This window comes from Pan troglodytes, chromosome 19 (genome assembly GCF_028858775.2).
Source record: "Pan troglodytes isolate AG18354 chromosome 19, NHGRI_mPanTro3-v2.0_pri, whole genome shotgun sequence".
Taxonomy (NCBI): Eukaryota; Metazoa; Chordata; class Mammalia; order Primates; family Hominidae; genus Pan; species Pan troglodytes.
The window spans coordinates 88926461-88942013 of NC_072417.2; the positions used below are offsets into that span (position 1 = coordinate 88926461).

The 15553-nt window shown below is 50.5% G+C and overlaps 1 protein-coding gene across 17 annotated transcripts in view; it reads right to left on the reverse strand.

The window, feature by feature from the left end:
• FBF1 (Fas binding factor 1) overlaps nt 1-15349 on the reverse strand; it is a 31358-nt gene extending 16009 nt beyond the window's left edge. For 2 of the 17 annotated variants that reach the window (XM_063799314.1, XM_063799312.1), the window contains exons 1-14: nt 15035-15229; nt 14000-14064; nt 12324-12409; nt 11743-11770; nt 9804-9845; nt 8930-9048; nt 7165-7258; nt 5392-5452; nt 4154-4204; nt 2234-2351; nt 1613-1690; nt 916-1035; nt 446-584; nt 188-321 (exon numbers count right to left, since the gene is read on the reverse strand). In XM_063799314.1, coding sequence (XP_063655384.1) covers nt 188-321; nt 446-584; nt 916-1035; nt 1613-1690; nt 2234-2351; nt 4154-4204; nt 5392-5452; nt 7165-7193 — 730 coding nt within the window. In that variant the 5' untranslated portion in view covers nt 7194-7258; nt 8930-9048; nt 9804-9845; ... (2 more) ...; nt 14000-14064; nt 15035-15229. Of the gene's footprint in view, nt 1-187; nt 322-445; nt 585-915; nt 1036-1612; nt 1691-2233; nt 2352-4153; nt 4205-5391; nt 5453-7164; nt 7259-8929; nt 9049-9803; nt 9846-11742; nt 11882-12323; nt 12410-13999; nt 14065-15034 lie in introns of those variants that run through there. The other 15 variants (XM_016930908.3, XM_016930905.3, XM_063799309.1 and 12 more) reach the window with 10 other exon arrangements.
• Nucleotides 15350-15553: the final 204 nt, after the last annotated feature.

Here is a 15553-nt window from a genome sequence, read left to right on the forward strand (position 1 = left end):
ACTGAGCACGAACGGTGGTCACGGTAAGTATTATTTCACAGTAAGTATTATTTTGTCTCAGCTATAGACGTGTATAATCGCATGTGTGTATCAGGATGTGAGGCTGATTTCTTATTATAGGTTGTGATGAAAGCCTGATCTAGAGGCCTCCCTCCCGTCCTGTTGCGGCCCCCGCAAGCCTCCTTACCCTGTGGCCTCTGGTACTTCTTGTCTAGCTTGAACTCCCTGTGCTCCCCGGTGCCCGGGCGGGCCAGGAGTTTGGTGGCCGTGCCTCGACCCAGCAGCTCATCCAGCGTGGAGCGAGCAGGGCGAGGCCCTTCCCTGCAGGACGGGACACATGGCAGGAATGTGTAGGTATGAGGGGCTCTCGGGAATCCCACAGTACCCGTCCACCAGCTTTTCCCTGAACCTGAGGCAGCAGCCTGGCCTACTCAGGGATCCTTACTGGTCTCCTATCTGCCTCTTCTCTGCTTTGGGGCTGTCTCCAAACCCCAAGGTGGCCATGATGTCATCCCCATCATCAAACAACAATTCTTCTTTTTTTCGGATGGGGGTGTCCCCAGGAGTTAGAGGAATAGAGGGACCTGAAAGACAAAACAAGGCCCAATGCCTGCAGCCTTCTTGCCCTCAACTGTGATATCTGAATGGGGTTGGGGGTGGTTTCTCTGCACCTTTGGGTAGGACGACAGGCTTTAGACCTGCCTGGTCTGTCCACGGGACCCAATTCCTCCAGCCTACTCCCAGACTCACACGTCCTACCTTCCTATTCCTAAAGGCTGATGATCTCTTTGTACTGGACCTTAGACCTCTGGTCCCCACCTGGGAGAGGCCTCTGGTTCTGCACCAGAAAGGCTGGTTAGCTTGTTGCCAATAAACTCTTCCTCCAGGATGAGAAATGAGCCCACTCCACCCTACCTTGATCTCTCACTGTGCTGGGGCTCTTGTCAGAAGCTGTTTTACTCTGTGTTACAGGTGGCTGCTTGGTGATTCCTCCTTCATCATAGGAGAGAAGTCCTCCCAATGGGTCTTCCAAGTCTCACAGCAGAAGGGAAAGCACAGGTCAGACTGCAGCACTTAGTTGAGGAAAAGCAAGCCTGAACTGGGGAGCAGCGCTCGAGTCAAGGCTTCTAGCTGCTCCAGTACATAAACAAGCCCCCTGGCATCTGGAGGGTGGGGCCTGGGGCAACGGGGACTCCACAAAGAGACAGGCCGGGCAAGGAGAGAGGGAGTTGGAGGGCGGCCCTGGACCTACGGGGCCTGCCTCAGGCTTGCCCATGGGGCCTCTGACTCTGCAGGCTGCATGGCCTTCTGGAAATGTCCCTCAAGCGTCAGAAGAGAAGTAAAATATCCACACATTCATGACGGGAAAGGGGCTCCTTCCTATACTTGGGAAGATCTTCAGTTTGATGCCTGGCTTTAAGGTCTTTGCAAATAAGTTCCCTAATATCTCAGCCAATACAATATAACTGGTCCCGACATGAATTCACGAGGAAGTAAACCAGTGGCACCCATGTGACATAGGCAGCAGCTGGGCCTCGGGCCAGCAAGCATACCTAGGCTGCTCCACTCCCAAACCAGAGTGTCCCAGAGGCATGACAGGAGCCTATGGTACCTTCAGAAGAAAACCTCCTGTTCTGATGCCCAGAGCTGCTGGGAGACGGAAGTGACTTCTTGGTGGGAATGGCACCCCCTGCAGGAAGCAGAAGACAAGGTCATGGGCCTGAGTCTCTCCTGGCCAAAGTCCTCCTCCCATATCATGGACTGGGGCCCCTGGGATGGGGTGCACTTCTTCCTGGGAAGCTGGGGGCTCATGGCCATGGGCACAGCCAAGGGAGGAGTCTCCAGTTCTCCCATGGGCTTCTGGCAGGGGAACGAGGTAGGAGCTACCTCTGCTTCCTCATCATGAGTCACTCCAGAGACATGGGTTCAGGAGAGGCACAGGCTACCATAGAGTTCTCCATTTTAACTCACACAGCTTCTCCAGGAGCTGCCCATGTTGGACCCAGAGGGCCTGGAACAGCTTGAGGAAGGGAGGAAACTCAAGCTGTCCCCTTACCCCACCACACACACTCAAACACACACACGCACAAATGCTCCTTGGCCTTTCCATCCTGTGCAGAGAAAACCCAAGGACATGAACGCTTCCTACTAGCATCTTCCACGTTCTCAAAGTCTCCCTAGCAGATGCGAGGAGCCGTCTCCCACGCACCTTTCTCACTGGCTACTGACCCACCTGCAGGCTTGGGGTGGTTGGGCAGCTCTCCTTTCCCAGGGTCCTTTGCAGCTTTTTTGCTAGGGGCTGAATTAGATTTCTTCAGACCTAAGATATCAGCATCCATGCCGTCCAGGTCCTAGAAAACCAGGGAGGGAGGGCAGAGGACGATGTCTGATAAGGGGCTGAGGACTTCCACCTGAGAGAGATGGGCTGTTGGCACCCCAGGTGTAGAATTGTGAGAAAACAAAGGAAAATGAGAAAACTGTTGAGAAAAACAGTGAGTGAAGAAAGAAAATGGAACTAAAGGTAAGCAGGGAGGGGTGGAGTGGAGTCCAGCTCATGGTTCTGGGATGAGAGACTCAAAGTCAGCACCAAAAATTGAGTCAGAGGACTTGTGGGTTATGCCCAGGGATCCTAGGTGGCTGGTCTCGGGAAAAAAGCTTTCTTTTTTTTCTTTTTTTAGACAGGATATTGGCCGGGCGCGGTGGCTCATGCCTAGAATCCCAGCACTTTGGGCCGAGGCAGGTGGATCACCAGGTCAAGAAATCGAGACCATCCTGGCCAACATGATGAAACCCTGTCTCTACAAAAAATACAAAAATTAGTTGGGTGTGGTGGTTCACGCCTGTAATCCCAGCTACTTGGGAGGCTGAGGTAGGAGAATCGCTTGAACCTGGGAGGTGGAGGTTGCAGTGAGCCGCGATCATGCCACTGCACTCCAGCCTAGGCAACAGAGCAAGACTCCGTCTCAAAAAAATAAAAATAAATTAAAAATAAAATAAAATAAAGACAGAGTCTCACTCTGTCACCCAGGCTGGAGTGAAGTGGTGCGATCATAGCTCATTGCAGCCTCCAACTTCTGAGCTCAAGTGATCCACCTGCCATGGCCTCCCAAAGTGCTGGCATTACAGGAGTAAGCCACCATGCCAGACTTGTTTTTTTTTTTGAAGACAGAGTCTCACTCTGTCACCACCCAGGCTGTAGTGCAGTGGTGTGATCATAGCTCATTGCAGCCTCCAACTCCTAGGCTCAAGCGAGCCTACTGCCTTGGCCTCCCGAAGTTCTGGGATTACAGGTGCCTGGCCTTTGAGGAGAAAGATTTCAAGATGAGATTAAAGAAGCTGAATCTGGACCGGGTGTGGTGCCTCATGCCTGTAATTACAGTATTTTGGGAGGCCAAGGTAAGAGAATCGCTTAAGGCCAGGAGTTTAAGGTTGCAATGAGATCACACCACTGCACTCCAGCCTGGGTGATAGAATGCGATGGTGTCTCTAAAAAAAAACCCAAAAAACAAAAATACACAACAAAAACAAGAGCCCCACAGGGCTGTAACCAAAAACGCGGCCTTGTCCTAGGGACTGTGGCAAAATGGGTTAACTAAAAGGGACACAAAACCCCAAGGGTCAGACAGGAAGGTGCTGCTGGCTGGAAGGAGAGGGAGAACAAGGTGTCTTAGGCCAAGCTAGAGATTATGTCCTTACAAATTATTCAGAATCTGTGCCTTAAAAATCCATTGCAAAGATTGGCGCTGGGCTTGATCTGATGAGAAGACAGCAGTATTGAAGGGGGCTTGGCAGGGGATGTGGAGAGAAATATGGAGAAAGATTAAGAACAAGCATTAGAGGAGAGAGTCTCCCCCTCTGTCTTCTAGGTGGAGGTGAGGGGACCCAGCTAGGTGGGCCTCCGAGTAGAGCTGGCCCCGTTTCCCCAGAGGCCTGTGGCACTCTCCACTCTGTGTATACCAGGAACACTGGTTGATACTCAGAAAGGCAAGGAGGCCAACGGCTCACAGACGAGTTCCATGCTTGCACGAGGAAGGGCTCAGAAACACAGGTTGTAAAGGGAGAAATTAGAGGGAGAATGAAGCTTTGGTACAAAATATCATGACCCCACCCCACCCACCCCCAGTTCTAAGAATCGTGCAAGCTGTTTCCTTACCTTCATGGCCTGGAGCAGAGCCTGTGGGTCTGCCTCTGAGATACCTGAAACCTAAGTCCACAAGGAGGGTGAGGACACAGATGAGGAGGCACATTAGTCAAGGCCCAATAAAACTCAGGGTCCTGGCCCCTTGCTTCTGTTAGGGCAGACGGTGCGGCAGGAGCAGAGCTTGGCCAATGGAGCTTACACAGGAGGGTGGCTTTGTTCCCCTTGCTTGGGCTTGGCAGTTGTTTGAAGCCAAACCTGCCTGGTTTTAGAGACTCAGAGAGCACTGCCATTCCTGCTCCTTCCAACCATAGAAAACTCTTCCATCCAGGACTGAAATTCTGCTACTTCCCACCCATGCCAATGGACAGCTATGGAGTTTATAAGGGGAAAGGAGCAACATCTAAGACTCCAGCAGTTTCAGGGAGCTCTCCTTTCCACTCATCTTACTACCGGAAAGAGGATTCTGCTTTGGGTCCACTCGGCAGCCCTTGGGCATTATTTACAGTGGCTCATGCCTGTAATCCCAGCACTTTGGGAGGCCGAGGCGGGTAGATCACTTGAGGTCAGGAGTTTGAGGCCAGCCTGGCCAACGTGGTGAAACCCCATCTCTACTAAAAATACAAAATTACCTACTAAAAATACAAAAATTATTTTCTTTGGCTGGGCACGGTGGCTCAGCCTGTAATCACAGTACTTTGAGAGGCCGATGTGGGTGGATCAAGAGGTTAGGAGTTTGAGACCAGCCTGACCAACAGGGTGAAACCCCATCTCTACTAAAAATACAAAAATCAGCCAGGCGTGGTGGTGGGTGCCTGTAATCCCAGCTACTCAAGAGGCTGAGGCAGGAGAATCGCTTGAACCAGGAGGCGGAGATTGCAGTGAGCCAAGATCGCACCACTGCATTCCAGCCTGGGCGACAGAGGGAGACTCCATCTCAAAACAACAACAACAACAACAACAACAAAAATTAGCCAGTCATGGTGGCAGGCACCTGTAAGCCCAGCTACTTGGGAGGCTGAGGCAGGAGAATTGCTTGACCCTGGGAGGCGGAGGTTGCAGTGAGCCGAGATCACACCACTGCACTCTAGCCTGAGCAACAGAGGGAGACTCCATCTCAAAAAACAAACAAAAAGAACAAAGTGACTTTGCAGGGACTTCTAAACCCTTCCGTGGGCAGCCCCTTGGCCACAACACCCATCTCAATGTTTCTGGGGATAAGTAGGGAGGTGGAGGGAAACAGCCAGGCTCACCTCAGCATCAGCTTCTTCCAGGCCTGCCATGGTGCTGAAGACATCATCACCCAGGAGGGACCTGCAAAGGGGAGGCGTCAGCCCCTACCTGCATCCCAGGGCACTGGATGACTCTAAAAAGGGGAGGAGTGGCTTAGAAAGCCCAAGGAATCTCGGATAGATCTCTCCGGAGAACAGAGGTGCTAAAAGGAATGTCACAGGCCACCTGATGCAGTGATTTTCAACTTTGTTAGCAGTAGAACTGCTTCAAAAACAAATTGTTAAAAACCATAGGGCTGGGTGTGGGGGCTCATGCCTGTAATCCCAGCACTTTGGGAGGCCGAGGCAGGTGGATCACTTGAGGTCAGGAGTTTGGGACCAACCTGGCCAACATGGTGAAACCCCATCTCTACTAAAAATACAAAAAATTAGCCAGGCGTGGTGGTGGGCACCTGTAATCCCAGCTACTCAGGAGGCTGAGGCAGGAGAATCACTTGAACCGGGAGGTGGAGGCTGCAATGAGCTGACATTGCGCCACTGCACTCCAGCCTGGGCGACAGAGCAAGACTCTGTCTCAAAAAATAAAGTAAAAAAAAAAAAAGTAAGAAAAACAACTGCTCCAGATCACAAGAGGGAGGAGGGCTCAGAAAATTCCTCCCTATCTCTCATCTGTGGGGTATTCATTCTTATCTTAGAAGAACAAACACAATTTGAAAATCACTGATCTAGGCCAATCCTTTAATTCTGAGGATAAGAAAATGAGGGCTCAGAGAAGTTCAGAAACTGCCCAAGGTCATATCATAAGTAACAGATGGAGGATAGAAGCCAGGACTGCTGACCTTTTGTGCAGTTCTCTTTAACTTCCCCAGGCTCCTTCAATAAAACCAGGAGGTGGCCAGGCGCGGTGGCGCACGCCTGTAATAACAGCACTTTGGGAGGCCAAGGTGGGCAGATCACCTGAGATCAGGAGTTCGAGACCAGCCTGGCCAACATGGTGAAACCCCATCTCTACTAATAACAAAGTAGCCAGACGTGGTGGTGTGTGCCTGTAATCCCAACTGCGTGGGAGGCTGAGGCAGGAGAACTGCTGGAACCTGGGAGGCAGAGGTTAGAGTGAGCCGATCACGCCACTGCACTCCAGCCTGGGTGACAGAGTGAGACTCCATCTCAAAAAAAGAGAAAAAAATAAAAATAAATAAATAAATAAACAAAACCAGGAGCTGAGGGAAGTGGGTGGAAATTAACTGACATTAGAAGTGAGCACGGCCAGGTGCGAGTGGCTCACACCTGTAATCCCAGCACTTTGGGAGACTGAGTGGATCGCTTCAGCCCAGGAGTTCAAGGCCAGCCTGGGCAATGTGGTAAAATTGTCTTCACTAAAAATACAAAAATTAGCCAGGTGGGCCGGGCATGGTGCCTCACGCCTGTAATCCCAGCACTTTGGGAGGCCGAGGTGGGCGGATCACCTGAGGTCAGTTTGAGACCAGCCTGACCAATATGGTGAAACCTTGTCTCTACTAAAAATACAAAAATTAGCCGGGTATGGTCGTGGGCACCTGTAGTCCCAGCTACTTGGGAGGCTGAGACAGGAGAATTGCTTGAACTGGGGTGGCGGAGGTTGCAGTGAGCCGAGATCGTGCCACTGCACTCCAGCCTCGGTAACAAATATTCTCTAAAAAAAAAAAAAAAAAAAAAAAATGGCGAGCAAATGTGAAGTAGAAAGTTGGGGGTGAAGGGGCAGAGAGCATTTAGACTGAAGTAGGTCATGGATACCCAGTCCGACCCTGCCCTTACTTTGTTCTCGCCTTTGAAGAAGGGAACATCTGAGATACACCTGTGGTGTCTCTGGTATGTGAAGCTAGTTTAACAGGCTTCTCAGGTAGTGTCACTGGAAAAAAAGAAAAGAGAAAACGTGTCATTTAGCTAAAGGGACCTGGAGTCAAGATGCAAAGGCTAGCAAGCTCCCTTCCCAAGCTGTCTCTGTATTAGGAGGAAGAAATCTGGCCAAATAGGCAGGTCCCAATGTCACCCCTTGGAAAACCTGAATGGGAGAGAGGGTGGTACATTTCCAAGGAGGAAGTCAACCCTAAATGACAAATACCAAATGAAGAGCCCAACCCAACCCAACCCAACCCAACCCAATGCACCCCAAGGAAATGTATGAGGAACAATTGCTTTTCCACAGCCCAAAACTGTAGGCTGGAATACATGGGCTGGAATACATTAGCCAGGCGTGGTGGTGGGTGCCTGTAATCCATCCCAGCTACTCAGTAGGCTGAGGCAGGAGAATTGCTTGAACTGGGAGGCGGAGATTGCAGTGAGCTGAAATTGCGCCACTGCACTCCAGCCTGGGTGACAAGAGCTTTGTGGGTTCTCTGGGGCCATGTAGGGGAAACCTAAGTTTCTCTGTCCCTGGTGAGCTTTACATGACCATGAAGCCAGGTTCCTTAATAGACCAACACGAACACAAATAATATGGATTAGCATCCAGAATCTACAAGGAACTCTTTTAACTCAACGATAAAAAGACAAGTAACCCAATTAAAAAGGGGCAAAGGATCTGAACAGACATTTCTCCAAAGATATACACATGGCCAATAAACACATGAAAAGATGCTGAACATCATTAGTCATTAGGGAAATGCACATCAAAACTACAATGAGATACCCACTTTACACCCTCTAGGATGGCAATCATCAAAAAGAAGGAAAACAAGTATTAGCAAGGATGTAGAGGAACTAGAGCCATCTTACACTGTTGGTGGGATGTAAAATGGCATAGCTGCTGTGGAAAAGCAGTCTCCTCAAAAAGTTAAACATACAGTTACCATATGGTCCAGGAATTCCATATGAACTGAAAACACGTCCGCCCAAAAACTAGTACACAAACGTTCATAACAGCATTATTCATAACAGCCAAAATGTGGAAATATCTCAGATACCCATCAACTGATGAAGGGATTAAACAAAACGTGATTTATCCACACAATGGAACATTATCTAGCCATAAAAAAGTTATAAAGTACTGATTCATGCCACAGTGTTGATAAACTTGGAAAATATTATGCTATATCAGAGAAGCTACGTGCGCTAGGCATGGTAGCTCATGCCTGTAATCCCAACACTTTGGGAGGCTGAGGCAGGTGTTTGAGGCCAGGAGTTCGAGATCAGCCTGGCCAACATGGCGAAAACCCATCTCTACTAAAAATACAAAAAGTAGCTGGTTGTGGTGGTGCATGCCTGTAGCTCCAGCTACTCGGGAAGCTGAGGCACGAGAATCGCTTGAACTCAGGAGGCAGAGGCAGAGCCGAGATGGTGCCACTGCACTCCAGCCTGGGTGACACAGTGAGACTCTGTCTCAAAAAAAAAAAAAAAAAAGCTAGATGTAAAGGTAAGATGCTGGCCGGGCGCCGTGGCTCAACACCTGTAATCCCAGCACTTTGGGAGGCCGAGATGGGCGGATCACCTGAGGTTGGGAGTTCGAGACCAGACTGACCAACATGGAGAAACCCCCGTCTCTACTCAAAATACAAAATTAGCTTGGTGTGGTGGTGAGCACCTGTAATCCCAGCTACTCAGGAGGCTGAGGCAGGAGAATTGCTTGAACCTGGGAGGTGGAGGTTGCGGTGAGCCGAGATTGCGCCATTGCACTCCAGCCTGGGCAACAAGAGTGAAACTCTGTCTCAAAAAAAAAAAAAAAAGGTAAGATGCTGTGTGATTCCATTTTATGTAAAGTGTCCACAATAGGCAACTCCATAGAGACAGGGAGTAAGTAATAAGTGGTTGCCTAAGGTTGGAGGGAGGAGAGAATGAAATTGACTACTAATGGGCATGGGGTTTCTTTAAGGGGTGATGGAAAATGTTCTGGAATTAGGTAGTGTTGATGGTTGTACAACTTTTGAATATTCAAAAACCACTGAGTTGTACACTTTACAAGAGTGGACTTTATGCTATATAAATTACATCTCAATTTTTTTTTTTTTTTTGAGACGGAGTCTCGCTGTCGCACAGGCTGGAGCGCAGTGGCGCAACGTTGGCTCACTGCAACCTCCGCCTCCTGGGTTCAAGTGATTCTCCTGCCTCAGCTTTCCAAGTAGCTGGGATTACAGGCGCCCGCCACTACGCCCAGCTAATTTTTTTTTTGTATTTTTAGTAGAGATGGGGTTTCACCATGTTGGTCAGGCTGGTCTTGAACTCCTGACCTTGAGATTGGCCCTCCTCCTCCTCCCAGAGTGCTGGGATTACAGGCATGTATATCTCAATTTTTAAAAAAGGCCGGGTGTAGTGGCTCATGCCTGTAATCCCAGCACTTTGGTTCAGGAGGCGGAGGATCATTTCAGTCCAGAAGCTTGGGACGAGCCTGGGCAACATAGTAAGAAAAAAAAGCAACAGCAGCAGCCCAAATTAGGGGATTCTGGGCAAGGCACACTTACTATCATCCCCTAGAAGGTCACCAAGAAAATCATCAATGGAGCCTGGAACAGAAAAGGGACTGTCATGACTTCAGGAGGAAAGAAGAGTGGCCCTTATAAACATCAAGGCTTGAGACTTGCCAGAAGGCGTCAGAGCTTTCAGATGTTGGGACTTAGGCTTAGCTCTCCTTTCATTGGCCACGAGATGTTTTACAAGTTTCTGGCAACAAGTCACAAAGCCTTGTTGAAACACCCCGAGGCAGAAATTTAAATAACTATCTCAGGCTGGGTGCAGTGGCTCACACCTGCAATCCCAGCACTTTGGGAGGCCGAGGCGGGTGGATCACCTGAAGTCAGGAGTTCGAGACCAGCCTGACCAACATGGTAAAACCCTGTCTTTACTAAAAATACAAAAAAAATGGCCGGGCACGGTGGCTCACACCTGCAATCCCAGCACTTTGGGAGGCCAAGGTGGGTGGATCACCTGAAGTCAGGAGTTCGAGACCAGCCTGGCTAACACGGTGAAACCCTGTCTCTACTAAAAATACAAAAAATTAGCCAGGTATGGTGGCATGTGCCTGTAGTCCCAGGTACTCGGGAGGCTGAGGCAGGAGAATCACTTGAACCCAGGTGGCAGAGTTTGTAGTGAGCCGAGATCGCACCACTGCACTCCAGCCTGGGCGACAGAGCGATACGCCGTCTCAAAAAACAACAAAAAGACCCCCCCAAAAATTAGCCAGGCATGGTGGCGCATGCCTGTAATCCCAGCTACTGGAGAGGATGAGGCAGAAAAATTGCTTGAACCTGGGAGGCAGAGGTTGCAGTGAGCCGAGATCGCGCCACTGCATTCCAGCCTGGGTGACAGAGCAAGACGCCGTCTCAAAAACAAACAAACAAACAAAACCAAAACAAAACAAAAATTAGCTGGGCATGGGTGACACATGCCTGTAATCCCAATTACTGGGGAGGCTGAGGCAGAAGAATTGCTTGAAACTGGGAGGCAGAGGTTGCAGTGACCTGAGATCACGCCATTGCACTCTACCCCGGGCAACAGAGCAAGACTCCGTCTTAAAAAAAAAAAAACCACACAACTATCTGAAAGGATGATGGTGCAGATTTTCAGCAGAACCTATATTCTACCTGCCTACCATGACACACTGGCCAAAGATCAGTCATCCAGACCCTGAACACAGCCCAGTGCAGCTCGCTGGGAAGAGTGCCCAAGATTTCTAGGCACATGGAGGCTACTTTCAGACAAGTGGGCTCCTTGTACCCTTCCATCTAAGACCCCCCAGAACTGGTCTGGATGTCCTCATCAATGGCCACTTTCTGATGGAGGCATGTGGGGGAACCTAAGTATGAATATCAAATTCGTTTTCCCACACCAGCTTTCCCACCCTGAATCCCAACCACATATTTCTGGATACAGAGCCCAAGGAGAAGGATTTTTTCCAAAACCTCATATCTTATTTATGTCTGAACTTCTCTGAGGACCAGTGAGGCAACATAAGGAAGACCAAGGCTGCCTACGGAATAATGGGAAGAACAGCAAGACTCTGATCAAAAACATTTTTTTTTTTTTTGAGACAGAGTCTCACTCTGTCGCCCAGGCTGGAGTGCAGTGGTGAGATCTCGGCTCACTGCAAGCTCCGCCTCCTGTGTTCACACCATTCTCCTGCCTCAGCCTCCCGAGTAGCTGGGACTACAGGCACCCGCCACTACGCCCGGCTAATTTTTTGTATTTTTAGCAGAGATGGGGTTTCATCGTGTTAGCCAGGATGGTCTCGATCTCCTGACCTCATGATCCACCCACCTCGGCCTCCCAAAGCGCTGGGATTACAGGTGTGAGCCACCGTGCCCGGCCCAAAAACATTTAAATAAACACATCTCATTGTTCCAGGACCAAAGGGGAAAAAGATATATATTTGGCTTAAGAGTAATGTTCCATCTCTCCACTCACCTTTCCATCCTTTCTTGGTTTTTGGCGCCTAAAATGGGAAAAACAAATCACATCAAGAAAACCAAACAGTGAACACAGGTGGAAATTGGCAATGCAGAATGAATTGCGTTGCCTTTTGCCAAGTAACCAGAGGCAAGAGCACCAATGGCATTTAGAGATGTAAGTCCTTTATGCGTTCCTATAGTTTCTGAGAACGGACTCATTCAGAGCGTGGAAACAGCCCTGCTAACCAGCGGTGGGTGCCAATGGGCGGGCAGGTCACTCCTTTCCCAGACATGACATGCAAACCCTCCCAGCCCAGATGTCATGTGACCGGAAATGTCTTCTATTCCGTGCCCCTGACTCCTCAATACCAGTGACAGACACTTAAAAACGCTTCCAGCTGGACACTCAGAGTCTCAGAAGAAAACTTGGTCGTCGAAAGTTTGGTATCAATGCCACCTCCTGTCACTCTTCTCCAGGGTCTCCATCCTGGTCCTTGCCGCCCAGCCCCCAGAGTGTTGCATGCAGTCAAGATCTTTGGGGATGCAGGATGGGAGGCATGTTCGCTTTCCATGCATCTTACTCTGAACTCTGCCTACCATCTCACGGCTCTCGGGGGTGCTCTCAGCTCCTTCACAGCACTGGCCAGCTCATCTGGATTCTGCCCACATCAGGCTCATACTCCCTAATGAAGAAAATTAAAGTGGTTGCTTAAAAATGATGTAGCTTTGGCTGGGCGCCGTGGCTCACGCCTGTTAATCCCAGCACTTTCAGAGGCCAAGGCGGGGGGATCACCTGAGGTCAGGAATTCAAGACCAGCCTGGCCAACATGGTGAAACCCTGTCTCTACTAAAAACAAAAATTAGCTGGGTGTGGTGGTGTACATCTGTAATCCCGCAGCAGGAGGCTGAGGCAAGAGACTCGTTTGAACCGGGGAGGTGGAAGCTGCAGTGAGCCAAGACCGCGCCACTGCACTCCAACCTAGGCAACAGAGTGAGACTCCATCTCAAAAAAAAAAAAAAAAAAAAAAAAAAGACTGGGCGCGATGGCTCATGCCTGTAATCCCAAAACTCTCTGGGAGGCCGAGGCAGGTGGACTACCTGAGGTCAGGGGTTCGTGACCAGCTTGGCCAACATGGTAAAACCCCACCTCTACTAAAAAATACAAAAAATTAGCTGGGTGTGGTGGCAGGCACCTGTAATCCCAGCTACTTGGCAGGCTGAGGCAGGAGAATCGCTTGAACCCGCTAGACGGAGGTTGCAGTGAGCTGAGATCATGCTATGCATTCTAGCCTGGGCAACAGAGCAAGACTCCATCTCAAAAAAAAAAAAAAAAAAGATGTAGGTTTAACAGCATGAATCCAAGGGTTATCAAAGTTCTCTCACTTTGCCCATTCAAGAGGTAAAGCCCATTTCCATAAATTAAAAATTCCTTATAGGGGATGCACTTCAGAAGAGGAGCAAAGTACTCTCAGGCTGGGCGTGGTGGCTCACACCTGTTATCCCAGCACTTTGGGAGGCTGAGGTGGGCAGATCATTTGAGGTCAGGAGTTCAAGACCAGCCTGACCAACATGGTGAAACCCCATTTCTACTAAAAATACAAAAATTAGCTGGGCATGGTGGCATATGCCTGTAATCTCAGCTACTCAGGAGGCTGAGGCAGGAGACTAGCTTGAACCTAGGAGGAGAAGGTTGCAGTGAGCCGAGATTGCCCCACTGCACTCCAGCCTGGGCAACATGCGAGACTCTGTCTCCAAAAAAAAAAAAAAAAAAACGTGCTCTGGATAACTTAATGGGCTTTCTGAGGCTTTGAGATTACTTGAAAAAAGGGCAGTGGCCATCATCCCTTACCCTGAAAGCCGATGCAGCAAGTGGCAAGTACTCATTTCAGAAAGGAGGTGGGTGCCTGGCACCAAGGCTGAAACCCTTTCCCAGGCAACACCCATGACTACTTTCTAGGCAGCATTTAGCACAAAAGCAGGTATGAACTCTGGTTACTCTTTGATATTCTTTTTCTTTTTAAATTTTTTTTTTTCGAGACGGGGTCTCACTGTGTTACTCAGGTTGGTATTGAACTCTGGGGCTCAAGCAATCCTCCTGCGTTGGTCTTCCAAAGTGCTGGGATTACAGGTGTGAGCCACCACGTCCAGCAACACGATTTTCACTGACAGTGGAAATATTTCCCTTTACATAGGCAGTAAATCTGACCCATTGAGAACAGTTTTCCTCGGAATTAACTCTCTCCCTCCCCCTCCTCCACTTTACCAAAACCCACCTACAGGATGTCCTGGAAGAAAGGAGTCAGAGGGGTCCTCTTTATGTCCCAAGTATTGGCCTGTCCTGTTATTGGAATGCAAGGGTTATCTGGGCTTACCTACAGAGCCCACCCTGAATACATGTGTTTTCTTTTTTTTCTTTTTTTAGAAGGAGTCTTGCTCTGTTGCCCAGGATGGAGTGCAGTGGTGCGATCTTGGCTCACCACAACCTCAGCCTCCCGGGTTCAAGCGAATCTCCTGCCTCAGCCTCCCGAGTAGCTGGGAATACAGGCACGTGCCACCATGCCCGGTTAATTTTTGTATTTTTAGTAGAGACGGGGTTTCACTGTTGGCCAGGAGGTCTCGAACTCCTGACCTCGTGATCTGCCCGTCTCGGCCTCCCAAAGTGCTAGGATTACAGGTGTGAGCCACCACGCCTGGCCTTCTTTCTTTTTTTTTTTTTTTCTTCCAGACAGGGTCTCGCTCTGTTGCCCAGGCTGGAGTGCAGTGGCACGATCACAGCTCTCATAGCTTACTGCAGCCTCGACCTCCTTGGGCTCAGGCGATCCTCCAATGTCAGCCTCCCTAGCAGCTGGGACCACAGGCACACGCCACCATGTGTGGCAAATTTTAAAATTTTTTTGTAGAGACGGGGGTCTCCCTATGTTGCCCAGGGTCGTCCCAGACGCCTGGCCTCAAGTGATCCTCCCGCCTTGGCCTCCCAAAGTGTCGGGATTACAGGCGTGAGCCACCGTGCCCGGCCTTGTTTCTTTTTCTCTGCAATGGCGACTTCACGACCTACAAGTCCAAATGTGTCCCATAACACATCAAGGAACTTCTGGCATCTCCTATCGATCCTGTACGGGCTTCTCAGACTATGGGGATTTTCTAGGCTTGGTTTGCCAAGGCCAAAGGGCTACAGAGTAACCCCGTCCCCACATGTATTCAGCCAACTCCATGCCAGGCGTTTTACAGATCCCGAGACCACCCCTAAGCAAGACCCCTAACCGGAGTCGCCCCTCCGTCCCGAGACTCCGCGCCCCTCAATGCGTCACCCTTCTGAGCGCCCGGCCTATCTGGCCCCCGAGCGCAGCCTGTAACGCTCTCAGCCCCTGAAGCCTCCCGTTACGCGCCGTGCCCCCGGAGGTGCGGCCGCTGGGACCAGCGCCGGCCCTGGCTCCATTCGGGTCGCCCAGCCCGGCCAGGCCTGGCCTCCCGCTTCCAGCCGCTGCCGGCACCCTCAGCCGTCTGGCCTCCCGCGGAAAGGCGGGCGCGAGGCATCCTGGGAGTCGCAGTCGGCGGTCGGCTCACTCGCCCTCACCGAGGAGGTGGGGACGCCATGAAGAACTACAGCTCCCAGGGAGCCGCGCGCGGTAGTTGGCGGGGCCGGGCTTCTGCCGGCGGCGGGCACGTTGCTAGGAGCTGCCCCAACGCCTCTCCGGGAAGAGGGCGCCAGGCTCAAAGGCCCTCTTGGGAACTGCCGGGACGCTTAAAAGTTCCTCCTGCCCACTTCTGAGGGCTGACACGTGGCCGACGCGGAGGCGTGAGAAATGTGTTGATATTGGGAGGTTGAC